The sequence below is a fragment of the Haliotis rubra genome, unplaced genomic scaffold (genome assembly GCF_003918875.1).
Source record: "Haliotis rubra isolate DU_JTF1 unplaced genomic scaffold, ASM391887v1 Scf32, whole genome shotgun sequence".
In the NCBI taxonomy this organism is placed as follows: Eukaryota; Metazoa; Mollusca; class Gastropoda; order Lepetellida; family Haliotidae; genus Haliotis; species Haliotis rubra.
In genome coordinates this window covers 1,784,811-1,798,199 of record NW_025766991.1, presented here as the reverse complement: position 1 = coordinate 1,798,199, position 13,389 = coordinate 1,784,811, and the positions used below count along the sequence as shown (strand labels likewise).

Genomic DNA, 13,389 nt, shown 5'->3' with positions numbered 1-13,389 from the left:
ATTAGAATGATGTGGATATGAAGATAAAGTAATGTAAGGCTTACGTAAGTGTAGGGTTATATTCTCTCTTGTAAAAAGAAAGGTTTCAAATATTGTTGTTTGTTTAATGCCACACTCAGAAATATTCTAGCTATATGGCGGCAGTCTGTAAACGGTTACACCGTCTTGGGAGTATTATGAACTGAGTATTACAAAGATGAGTGTGTGATGTGTTAAACCAACAGCATAATGTTAAGGATGAAAGGACGATTTGTGAAAAGCGGTGTGTGTGTGTGTGTGTGTGTGTGTGTCTGTATGTGTGTTGTGTGTTCTCTGTTTAAGTATGTAGTAAACTCTTTTTTGATCCAATACAACATTCTGATAACGTCATACACCATTTCATTTAATGGTGCATACCTCTGTTTAAATATTGCTACTTGTTCTGTCTTTTATTGCTTTCAACCAAAATGTTGTGCAGAATATAATTCAAATATCAGTACTGACAGCAACTTCCCCCAGCTGTTTGTATCTTAATCTGCATATATTTATGTGACCTTCAGTGTCAGTAGAAAAGATACAAAAAAGATACTTCTTAGAAAATATGGCGACATAACCAAACTGTGCATGACCCATAAAACGGGAAGTACAAAGGGATACGAAAGGCAATGTTCTTCCAATTAGGAATGTTTAGAAAGGCGAACGTGATTGTCAAAGAAAACATATTGAAATGATTCATCGGCGTGTGTTTTGAAATGTTTTTTAATCAGGCCAGCAAGCTATGGTACCATCAGTGAGGCAATACGGTAGAAGTTCAACTACAAAGTCAGAAGTATACATCCATGAAGATATAAAATAACGTATTACCTTGCTTTTAAAACGTTCAGCCTCTCTGTGTATTAGGTACAAAATTAATGCTTAATCTCTTGACATGATCTTAAAGTATATCCTGATGTAAAATGCGGCATTGATATATGGAAAAGGTTGCTGGAACTCGACTTCTTCTAAAGACCTCAAAACATCATAAATGCACGTGATGGGTGTCCATGAGATGAAAGCACCCCGTATTCTACTTTTGGCAGACAAAGTGGACCTCCTTCTCATCCGTGCGACTGGTAGATTCGTTTATGATGGTGAAACCAGCTTTGGCAACCATCTCTCTTGCCAAAGGTGCACCCCATGTTGCCCCAAGCGCTGCAGAGTCAGGCTGGCGGAAGCTCTCCGGGATGCACATAAACGTGCTTGCCGAGTAGTAGAACATAGATGTAGCATTTGCAATGTTGCCAGCAATTCCTCCCTCTATTCCGATGTCAATCATGCTGTAAATACCCCCTGGTTTCAGACACCGGTAGATCTGTTTTATGGCTTGCTGTGGATACGTTAGGTCGTGAATAACATCGCGAGTAAGTATCCAGTCAAAACTCTCGTTGTACTTATCAGATATGTTTTCAATATTGTCAGTGCTATAAGTGATATTCTGAATGCCACGGCTATTTGCATCTGCTTTGGCTCCTTCCAGTGGCTTGCTTGCTACGTCCGAACCAAGGAAGGTACTGTTCTTGAATCGAGAGGCTAATTTGTTTATAATGACTCCAGTTGCGCAGCCCAATTCCGCAACTTTGATCCCAGATTCTGTAATTGAAATGAGATAATGTCAGACGTCATTTAGAGAGGTATATGTACCCTTTTCATGCCTGCACACCTTCAGTTGGATTTTCTATTGAAGTAAATAAACCACCAATCGGTTAATCGGTTAAAAGTAATATGTCGACTGTGGGACAACTACGGGTGGTACGGGAGAGGCCTCAATGACACGTGGCTGGCTACCTAGCCAAGATCGTAATAGTCCATTATGCAATAGATTCCAATCTACTCCAGTAAGTAAAGGGGAGCTTGTGCAATAACAAGAAGGCCAATGTTAACATCTGCCATAAAAAGCCCCAGCTCTATATTTGCAGGCCGCCTATAAGATAAGGTGTGATCCCGTGACACCAAGTTAAAAGACGAATCAAATTTGTACTTCCTATTCACAGATGCAAGATTACGGTGTTGGCGACTTAGCAGCGACCGGTATACTAGGGCAACAATTGTTGATCACGATTGTTTATCATTATCATACCTTCACTACCATTTCATCACTTCCCATGTTGTTGTTGGTAGTAAACTTAGAAACAAACATTGGACATTGTGTGAAGATAAGGTTTCCAAATTTTGTCCCCCCCCAAAAAAAAATGAAAAAATGCAAAACACAGCGCTTGTGCATGGCAAATGTCAAACTATTGTGTAATTGTGATCTGAAATGATTGTGGCGTAGGAATCGTATCTAAAGTACTGTCGGAAATAGAAATAAAACTGTTTTTAGGCTGTTACTCTGTATCCCTAAAATTTACACAACTTCAAGTAGCATATGTTGAAATAACCAACATCGGCCTAACTGGGCGTTCAGTGGGATGTGTAATAGGATATCTAGAAATGCATGATTACTCGTAAAATCGGGCCAAACTTAGATAAAAATACGAATAGCTGCTGAAAACAATAGATCAGACTATAGATGGCAATTAGGTCGCTCAGCCAGGTATGACGACGGACCGTCGACTCACCTGGCATGAAATGCATGCGCTGCCTACAGGCACAAAGGGTCATCTCAAAGATATTTTGTGCTTTTTTCATGTGTATTGAATATGTCTCATCTATTGATTATCATCTTACGTGTTTATGTTGAGATATGTTAAACAATATGATCCCCATAGAAAAGCTTAAATCAGCTATTGTATTAAATGTCTCAAAACATATAGGTGGCAAGACCACCCCAAGATCGACAGGACTGGATATTATTTATTATTGTTAAGACATGCCGTTTACTTCCCCCAGTTTAATTTCCCTAAAAGATTATCTCATCTTAGCTGATATCTCTATTCCCCAGTACGACCCCAACCACAGTCTGTGACACTCGTCCTGGTTTTGCTTTTGAGACGACCCCTCCTACCTGTTTCTTGTTTAGCTCCATGGTAGCTACGTGATCCTTAATAGTTTCAGTTTTAAAGTGTTTTACGTCAGCTATCGTTTATAATGAAGCTAAGTCTAGTTTCAAAATAGGCATTTAAAAAGTGTCCTTTGAAATACAGTATCATCGCACACTAATTGCATAAAGCAATGGTCTGTTCTAAATAAGTCGCTTTGGACCTCATTGCTCATTTCTGCACTAATCTCTCCTCAGTAAAGTCCTTTTGTTACGTTTCCTGTCTCCCTACCACTGAGACTGTAGTTAGGCGGAAATTAGTTTAACAGATATTTCACACTTTCACATATTAACTTCATAAATTGTAGACATAAATGTGAAAAAAACAGTTCTTTTCTATTTCCGACAGTACTTTAGTACTTCAATTATTCTATTCCATTTACCTACCTAACCTTTGTGCCATCTGAGGAATGGCAGGCAGGATGTCCGTATCCACCATATCTTTCTTGACTGTCACCAACATTTCTTTTAGGACGTCAAACATCACAGGGGTTTCGCTGTAGACCATTCCTGAAAATAGGAAACTGTCCTTTTAGAAAAACATATTAATACTTTACATATTGCAAATGTGAGAAAGCTTAAAGTATGTATGGTTTCCCGCAGACTGTAAACTAAAAGTGGCAAAAGGATTTCTGTAATAACTGAAAGGTTCTAAAAGCACATTTCATTGTAGTAATTAGAATACATCTTAAGGATATTATTCTGAACCCCCATCACATAGTTGTTGTTGTTGTTGTGCTTCTTGTTTACCGCCAGGCTAAGCAACATTCCAGCTTATTGAAGATGGTCTACAGTCGAGTCTGAGCAAGACAATCCCTGGCCTGAATTTCCAAATAACAAACCTCTTTCGAAAACATGCATTAGCCTTGAATGTTGCATCCCTAACATTGGAGTATGAGTTTTATAACGAATATTGAAATCTTCATAGATTGTAGCACAAACGTTGCAAAATGTTGACATCTTATTTTAAAGGCACTATATCACACCACACTTCTTTAAAAATAAATAATGCAATTCTCTCAATAATACTGACTATCAGCTCTCAGGGAAACAACCATATAATTTATTCCAAAGAAACATGACGTATTCGGATTACAATATTAAATCGAAAAGTTCCAATGAATTAATGCAAGGTTGCATTAAATCGACTCTCGCGCCCTCTGCCGACCGAACATTATTTCAAGCGAAACCCCATTTGTGACCAACTCGTGTTATTCCGGGACAAGCCGAATACCGACTCGTGCACTTATTGGGGCATGAACGTCAGAACTACTTTAATCAAGAATGATAACTCTATTCCTGTTGGATTCCAATGTTACTTAACATCACCGAAGCACTCGTACATTGTATTGCTGTTTTTCTTTATACTTGTATAGTTTAAAGAATTATGCCTACAACTAAAAGAAGGATAAAAACATATTTGTTAAGACATATTCTAATGTAATTATTACCAGCTGTTCACCTTATATTTCCAATTATGGTAATTTTCTAAATAGGGTTTAAAAGTCACAAATGGGAATTGTTTTATTGTATATGCAAATAAAAGTTTAAAAATTTCAGCTACATTAAATCCCAAAGAAGATACTCAATAATGACTTTAAAATATTCCTCAAACTGAACATTCGTGTAATCTTGTTGCCATACCCCTGGTGGAATTGTAAATGAATTCGCTGAAAAAGACATGAATGACCAAAGAAATAGTCAGACTAAAATATCCACAGAGATGTGAATTATAAGCCCAGTGTTAAAGATTAAAGTTGATTAGTTACATACAAATATAATATTATTGTTTTGAAACTCGTAACGATTTATGATTACATTTTCCTAAAATTGTTGGAAGCGCACGAACAATCTCCATAACAAGCCCCCGCAAGATTGTCAGAAATACCCTCAGTTGGACCCATGAGAGCTGTTATGTCAACAAACGCACGTGCGTGTATTTGAATCTCTCACCGTCAATCGAATGATTCTTATAAAAACTTCATAACAGACAGCAAAATCCTGTTAGCTACGTTCTTTGTACTTTCAATATGACGATATATATTTCTCATAATTTTTTAAACAATGATATGATGCCATAAACGATTTAAGTACTCGGGATTATTTTTATCAAAGCACCGGAGTCATTTATGCGCGTTCTGATTGGTTTGTCGTATTTTCGCACATAACAAGCATCGATAAGGGAACGAGTCTTCTTGGAGGTTACGGAAAGGGGCGAGTGGTGACGAATGGTGAAACCCCATAGAGTTATGTCCCTTGGAGCACTCTTTACAAATATCCTACGCACATCTTGTGATAGGCAAACACCGACAACACGGCGTGAGACAGTTTTCGATGTACGGAGCAATTGTTTACATTCCATATATGGCAAGTGTTCTCTGTTTGGAAGCTGTTGGCCTCGAAGTTTCAGTAATCGATTTCAGCAAGCCGTAAGGGATAATAAGTCTTTTATTGCATTAACAGGAAGCTAAAGTGAGTGCATATGTCCCAATACATGTGATATAGGCCAAAATATTGTCGAAAATGTGTGACACTGTGCCTTTTAAGGCTGGAGCTGCTGAAATTTGCTCGTCATAAAGTCGGTCTGCAGAACATATGGATGATCTACCAAAAACGATAAAAATTGGGAGTAAAAGGGAAAAATGAAATTATGTAATTGGGCCGGACCCATACAAATGTTGAAATCTTGTCATTTGTCACCCGTCTTGTGAATGTTACATATTTGTGTTTTCTGTCACTCTGAATCTTTATCTCTATACTGGACCAAAAACATCTAACAGATTATAATTAAAAGGAATTTTGAAAGCATTAATTTAATAGCGATGACTATGAAAATTTAGACACAACGTTAATGAGTGAAACTCGGTCATTGGTGCCTTATGAAGGACATAAAAGGACAGTTTTGTCATATTGTTCATTATGAGAAAATTGAAGTTCGGTAACAATAGTTACAATTATTTCCTGAACTTGAATAATAATTATGATAAGCGTATGTCAGTATAAGTTTTATGAACAAGAGTCCTTCTAGGATTCATGATACTAGTCATATCGGATTAGTCACAGGAAGAACTTATGATGCATTTTCCCATATATCTGTCGAATGGCACCTAACTCCGTTTCATTCTCCATGTTCAGTCTTAAGTGGCTTACTACTCATGTCTGGAAATGGAAACGCACATAATGTTATACGGGTAATATAGGTGAAATTATTTTCGTATGTGCATATGCCATGACCTTACCGCCAGGATTCCGTTGTTGAGCACAATCCTTGACATTATTATATCTTATACCCAACTGTGGCATAAGTCTGGAAAATACCGACACTGTCACTAATGCTTGTTTGTGATCCTCTGGAACATGGAACTTTGTGGACATGTCGTCCACGCTGATGACTTCCCCGACAGACAGGGAACCCAGGATCTCACGGACATACCTTTGAATAAACATACAATGTATGTCATTAGAACATGTATTTAGTGCAGTGATGCTAAATGCTCATGATATATAGTCCTGTAATAGTATAATGTCGATATTCGGAACAGTATCCTTCCCATTGTCTATATGAACGTGTTCTGGTAGTCAGTGGTTTTCATGGTATTGGTCACCTTGTTTGAAACGGGTCCAATCTGTCATTGTATGTCATGGAAGAAAAACTATGTTTAAAGATGGGCCCGATCTATCAATGTGGCTATAATTGTTTTTCACTGCAACTGCAATACATGTACAGAACAAAATCTATTTTAGATGGGTCCAATCTACCAATGTGTCTATCAATGTTGTTTGTCACCCTTTCTTCAGTACATGTGCAAAACACAAAATGATTGAGATGGTTCCAATCTATCAATGTACTTATCAATGTTGTTGCTGCTTCAAGGCACGTGGAAGTGTTATTCAGAGTGAAACAGTGTTGTAACTGCAGGGCGTTTTTGCTTGTTAGATCCAGAGAGTGGTGTGCTTGACTTTTTTAACAGAATATTGTCATTGTATTTGTACTGCCGCTCTATTTTTCTACCATTGTTATTCCTTTGCATGAATTTGTATTGATTTGTATTCTTAGCTATATCTTAGTTATTTCCTTTAACTTGTGTCGTTTCACAAAGATGTATTTTATTGACAGATTACTGGTTAACTCATCGTTTCCACTTTGAAATGTCCACAATACCTTTCTCTAAGGTTTAGCTTGTCAGCCACTTGCTGTGATGTAAGAGGCTGTTTGGCTTCCATCAGCACGTCCACTACTCCCAGTTCCCGCGCCAGAGACAAGCAGATCATGACACCACTGGTGCCGATATGGTTCATCATCTTCTTTGAGTAGTCCGACATCGTCTCGAATAGAGGGATGGTTGTGTTGGTTGTGTTGAATCTGACTGACAGATGAAATTGTCAAATAAATCTCATGAGAAATCTTCCCATAAAATAGGCCAATGTGAAATCGGGCAACTTGATAGTATTGATCATAGGTTGGAGCTTTATATATAAGATCAATGTAGCTGTTTGTCTGAAACCAAGTTTATCGTCGAGATAAAGCTTGTTAACCTTACATTCACTATGTGACTCCACACTATTTAAAGCGTGGATTTGGGGTGAGTATATCAAGTTATCAAGACTCTAAAAATACATACAACCCCACGGTTTAAAAATGTCATGGTCATGATTAGAGGATACGTGTAGTTGTTGTAAACTTGGAGACAACCTTGTTTTGTGCAGGGGCATACAATGACACACCGTCCCAGTTTAACTTTGGCAAGCTCAGCTAGAGCAGTTAGGACGCACAGTATAGTAAGGCAGGACACACTCAGGTGTGTCCAGGTGCATTCATAGGCTTCAGCGTCGTTTCACCCCAAGTAGTTTGACGGGGTCATTTGAACCCGGGTTGTTTCATACGAACAGGGTCAATGCCCACATTAGGGGTTATTTCACCCCTAATCAAGAATTGTTTCACCCAACTAATGTATACTCCAAACTAATATTTGGGTTTAACAGGAAAAAAGGAAATCTGCTGTATGTATGAGAAAATGTTTATGTTATGTTTTTGAAACTAACGTCATAACACTAGGTCATTCTCGTCTAATGAATGTTATATCATAACAGAAAAATTGACAAACCCATACCTGGTAGTAGGACCATAAAAGGGCGATTGTGTAGCAACTAAATTAACAATGTCGGTATGAGATGTGACTATCATATGCGTTGATAAAAACGAGACAGCAGCAGTATAGTGCAGAGACCAGATGAATGAAAACTCCCTGGGTGATGGTGTTCCAAATATCAACGAAAGATGTTCCCATTCACTTACCGTGAATACGTACGCGTGTGAGTATCATGTCCATCAACACACAGACGTTCAATTTGAATGCGCTGTGCATTTACATGCAAATTATAATTCACCTTTTCAAAGTCGAGGAGATATAGTCGTGAATAAGCATTATGTATAGTAGTGTATGACCAGAAATTATTGAGAAGTTTAGGAATATGTTTAATTGGATTTCTAGTATAAACAACCTTGACCAGCTATCAAGTGATTGGTTTCATTCAAGAGAGACAACTCCGTTAATCCTTTTTTCATTAGTATATGATGAGTTTTCCCCCTTTGTTTACTTTACAGATCAGCTAAAGTGATTTCAAATAGAACAGGCATCCCTTTGTCCACTGTTTATCGTGTTTTGAAAAATATTGCAAATGGATATGGCATTGAGCACCAGGGAGGCCCAGTTAGGCCCACAAAATTGACTGTCGGTGACAGGAGGCGGCTTGGTATTCTTGTTTCTAAAAAGAAACGAAGGAGTTTGGAAAACTTAAGTGAGTGAGTGAGTTAATATTTAACGTCACATCGGCAATATTTCAGCCATATAGTGACGAGAAAAGAAAACTTAAGGCTGGATATGATTGATAGAGGAACTGTCGTTGTCTGTAAGGAGACAATTAGAACTGCTGCATGCAATGGACCTGAACAAGTGAGTGAGTGAGTTAATATTTAACGTCACATCGGCAATATCTCAGCCATATCGTGACGAAAACAATTTATACAATAAAAAGTGAAAACATTTTGAAGATTAAAACCTGTCGACGATGGACAGTAAAAATACTAGAAAATCCCAGATATGAATATAAAACTACCGAGCAAAGCTAAAACATTCCAATTAAAGAAGACAACACAATATAAAACACGGGCTATAGATCGCCAACAACTGAAGGTAGATCACCATACTAGAAACCATGGGGACTTACATTACTTTTGCTACCTGCATGGAGCCTAGCTGGATTTACACCATCCCTTCAGCCGTTGGCGATTGTAGGATAAGTTAGCCGAAATTTACAAGAACAAAAATACTACGTTTAAAAACTTGGTACGAGAAAATTTCACTTTGAAAGTTTTTTGGGACTTACGTACCCTCTCGGGAGGACAATAATTTTACGCTACTTCAACCCCCCTTGAGGATACAGCGACTAACAATCTAAGTTGATAATCTGAACTACCAATTATAAAACTTTATCTTTATACAAAACATATATCAAAATTCATTTAACAAATCCATCTCTTTTAAAAAAATCAATGATTAAACGATAATTATCTTAAAAAGGTCCTTTACTGTTTTGATATTGAAATATTTATCCCTTATGATGGAGAATTCAATACAGTCAACCTGGACATGCTTGGCCATGGTGAAACCTGAACAAAAGGAGCGAAGGTTGAACTGATGCTTACAGCATAGAATGTTTAACTGGGACAATGTGATTTTCTCAGATGAAAGTTCTGTGTGGCTGTTTCCTAATACACTGAAATTCTGGACCAAACAAACTGAAAAACCTTTGTATCAGCGCCCAAAGTACAGTCCGAAATTTAACGTGTGGGGTGGCATATCTGTGTTAGGGGCAACGCCCCTCTGTGTATTTGAAGGGAATATGAACAGTGAGCGGTACACAGATATTCTCGAGGGACATTTACTTCCATCTGCTCACGTGTTCTATGGAAATGTTTGGATTTTCCAGCAGGACAACGACCCAAAACATCGTTCAAAGCATTCACAGGCATGGTTTCGGACCCAAAATATGACATTATTAGATTGGCCAAGCTATAGCCCTGACCTAAATCCAGTAGAAAAAATGTTTGGGGACTTGTGAAGGAAAGTGTCAATAAGAAAAATCTTACAAATATTGCTGAAATGAAAGAAGAGGTGGTCCGATATTGGGACAGCACGGACCACGACTTTCTGACCTCTTTGATCAGTAGTATGCCCCGCCGCATTGAAGCCTGCATTGCTGCCCGTTGTGACTTGACAAAATACTAACTGTTCACCTGTCTTTGAATTGGGAGTTATGTTCTGCTAATATTCACATTTAATACGTGAGTAATGAGTGAAAAAAAAATACAATCTTTAAATTCTCAATAATTTCTGGTTTTACTGTATATATCTAATTTCAGAACAGTTCTTCTTGAAACAAGTGCTATATTTTCAGAAGAAAAATGGGACGTGTTACAGAGTTGACCTGACACCAAAGGGCATATTTGGCAATCATACGGAAACAGGAGATCAGATGAAAACTCAAAACTTCGAAGCAATAATAATTAACAATGTGTATGATATGACACTCGCTTCCATTCAACTGAGTACTTAAAATCAACTCAAAATAATGATAATTTGTAAATAGTCAAAGGGGCAAGTAAAATAAACAATAATTGCACATGACAATGTAATATCTAAGTGATTGTAAGTCAGCTTGACGATTCAATCATTTGTTTTGAGAAATGTTTTCATGCAGTTAATAAATTCGACAAAACCTATTGGAACGGAATCTCCATTGTACGACTCCGACCATATCATGAGTGTCTATGTATGAGACACTATCAAATATTAGATATGCTGTCACTATTAGATATAAGAACGTTGAGTGACTGCGATAGAGAGAGGGAGAGGCAGTGTGTGAGATATGTCTGCCTCATTGCATGCTGATGTAACTTTGCAGGCTCGATGGGTGTTTCAAGAATATAGTTGCAACTATGTTCTTAAAACACTCCGGCATTAATGGGTACAACCACAAGGACTGGTTGGCTCGGAGTCAGTATACTGTGTCTGAGTGTGGTATTCATGCTTCACTGCGGCGTGGTATCTCAGCGGGCTAGCACTATAAAAACAGCTTAAAGGAGAATACGAGTGAATTGCAATAATTTGATGGGTGAAAGATAAAGTCATCAGAAACATATTCCCAAATTTTCAATTAAGAAATAGGTATAATTATGTTTTAATCGCGAAAACAGTTTCTGTAAATCTAAGCTTCGGCCATTATGCATATTTCGCTGGAACCCACGTGACCTTTCCGCTCGTGACGTCAAATGTGCCTTGGGTCCGCCATATTGCCAAAGACTAAGCGCTACAGTAGTACAAATCGTGTTGTTTTTATCGGTTTTTTAAATGGTACGATGGTGTATAGTATGCGTTGCCTGGGGATGCACGGCATCATCGAACATGGGAAAGAACCACCATTTCTTCCGTTTTCCAAGTGAAATGACAGATTTCGGCAGGAGAAATGCGCCCATCATTCCGAGTCGGACGCATATGAAAGAGACATGCACGCATGGCGTATGGAAATCCCCAAGCTAGGCTGAAGAAGGAAAAAGTACCCACGAGATTCATTAATTATACTCCCATCATTCCCTGTAACAACTTACTGTCAGTGGTATTTTTAACATAAATTAAAGAAAGTCCGATTGCCAGTCGAATTGCCCCCGCTACAAAATGACCCAGCAAATTTGGTCAAATTGCCCCAGTGGGGTAGTCAAAATGCCCCAATTTATTTAAAATGAATAAATATAGGCCATAAATGCATAGTTTTGTCAACTTTGATATTATGTTCTTCATAAATAAGTATATACATAGATATGAGTTTACTGATGAAACATTTATCAGAAATATTACTTCCTAATAACTTTTATATGAAGAACATAATATCATAATAAGTTGACAAAAAACTATGCATTTACGGCATATATTCAATCATTATACATAAATTTTAACAAATTAGAATGAATGACCAAATTTGCTGGAGCATTTTGAAGCTGGGGCAGTTCGACTAGTACACATGAGATATATATTATCAAAATCAGTAAGAGATTTCACATGAGCTTGAAAATGTTTCGCTATAACATTCTTTTCGGTTTGGAGCCCTAAATGATGCAGTCTACTCAAAACATTGCCGAATACAACGGCAAATCACGAAGTACTCGTTGCTTTCATTGTTTTCCATTTTGTCCAGTTACGCACGTCGGCATCAGACTCGTTATTCGTCAGTAGTGTGTGCCGTGAAAGTTGTTCTGTATTCTCATTGGCTGACAGGATGTCATTCTGAGTCTATGACCGAGTACAATGACTATTTCCATAACCAAACAATGGGGACACATACGTTGTCCTGACTAGTATTTTATAATTCACCAGTTTTCGGGGAATAACTTATCTGCGTCGCGAATATTATGTCTGCTCGACCAGGCTGGGATCTTGTATCGAGACTTGATACGTTATTATTGAGAACTAGGATCCTAATTTTTTTCAACAAAATAATTCCATTGTAATTTTTGAAGCAGATAATTTTTATTTTCCTTCGTCTGAAGCATAATTATTTTGTTTTTAAATCCCAGACACCCTACAGTCACCCATTTGACACAAAATGAACTGTAATCACATTTTTAAAATAATTCTTAGTGACGGGTCATATATTTATAGGGGTGAGTTTGCTGGCTGGAACTGTATGACATTTTGCTGACAAATAGTAATCTTGTTAAATTATATGGTCTATTGTTAAATTTATTTTGACCTCAAGCTGTGCCTCCGTTTTGCTTGATTCTTCTTCTTCATCTTCAGTGGAAGATTGTCTTGCAAGATGTAAGATCGGATCGTATTGATACGGTCTAAAATCCATTTCAGGAATGATATCAGGAACATCTTTTACTGCTTCAGAATCCACGGACACTGTTAAGTTGTGAGGTAAATTCAAAGAGGAAGCCATCAGCAACAGGCACTTATGACGTCGTGTCACGTGATACCCCCTCTGCTCATTAACTGTCGGGTGTTTCCGTAATTTGACAAACTTTTTGTTCAATTTTAACCACGGAATGTGACTTTTAGAATATCCTTTACAATGTATCAAATGTTTTGTTTTCGTTCGTATTCTCCTTTAAGTCTGGGCTAGTACAAGCAGCCGCACATACACATACACACGCATGCACGTCGTCATATGAGCGAAATATTCTCAAGCACGTCTTTAAACCCAATTTCACCTCACCTTACCTTAAAACACTCATCGAAAGACAGCATAATATCTCGCAATGCATCACAAATTGTCTCAAACAGGTAGAAGAAACATATTTGACTATCAAACAACATTACAATATATAATGAGCC

At 37.7% G+C, this 13,389-nt stretch overlaps 1 protein-coding gene across 1 annotated transcript; it reads right to left on the bottom strand.

Annotated features, from left to right (window-relative positions):
- Nucleotides 1-720: 720 nt before the first annotated feature.
- On the bottom strand, nucleotides 721-7,379 carry LOC124283759 (uncharacterized S-adenosylmethionine-dependent methyltransferase Rv2258c-like). The gene is made up of 4 exons (XM_046719779.1): nucleotides 7,158-7,379; nucleotides 6,235-6,428; nucleotides 3,383-3,505; nucleotides 721-1,608 (listed from the first exon to the last, which is right to left on the bottom strand). The coding sequence occupies exons 1-4, from the start codon at nucleotides 7,316-7,318 to the stop codon at nucleotides 1,046-1,048; spliced, it is 1,041 nt and encodes a 346-aa protein (XP_046575735.1). The 5' UTR covers nucleotides 7,319-7,379; the 3' UTR covers nucleotides 721-1,045.
- Nucleotides 7,380-13,389: the final 6,010 nt, after the last annotated feature.

What these genes read in the sequence shown, in the direction of transcription:
- LOC124283759 (XM_046719779.1), bottom strand. Translation starts at nt 7,318, where the DNA reads ATGTCGGACTACTCAAAGAAGATGATGAACCATATCGGCACCAGTGGT. An exon ending in TCAACAACGGAATCCTGGCG is followed by an intron (nt 3,506 to 6,234) that starts GTAAGGTCATGG and finishes TCCTATTTTCAG; the next exon opens with GAATGGTCTACAGCGAAACC. An exon ending in TCAGATGGCACAAAGGTTAG is followed by an intron (nt 1,609 to 3,382) that starts GTAGGTAAATGG and finishes TTTCAATTACAG; the next exon opens with AATCTGGGATCAAAGTTGCG.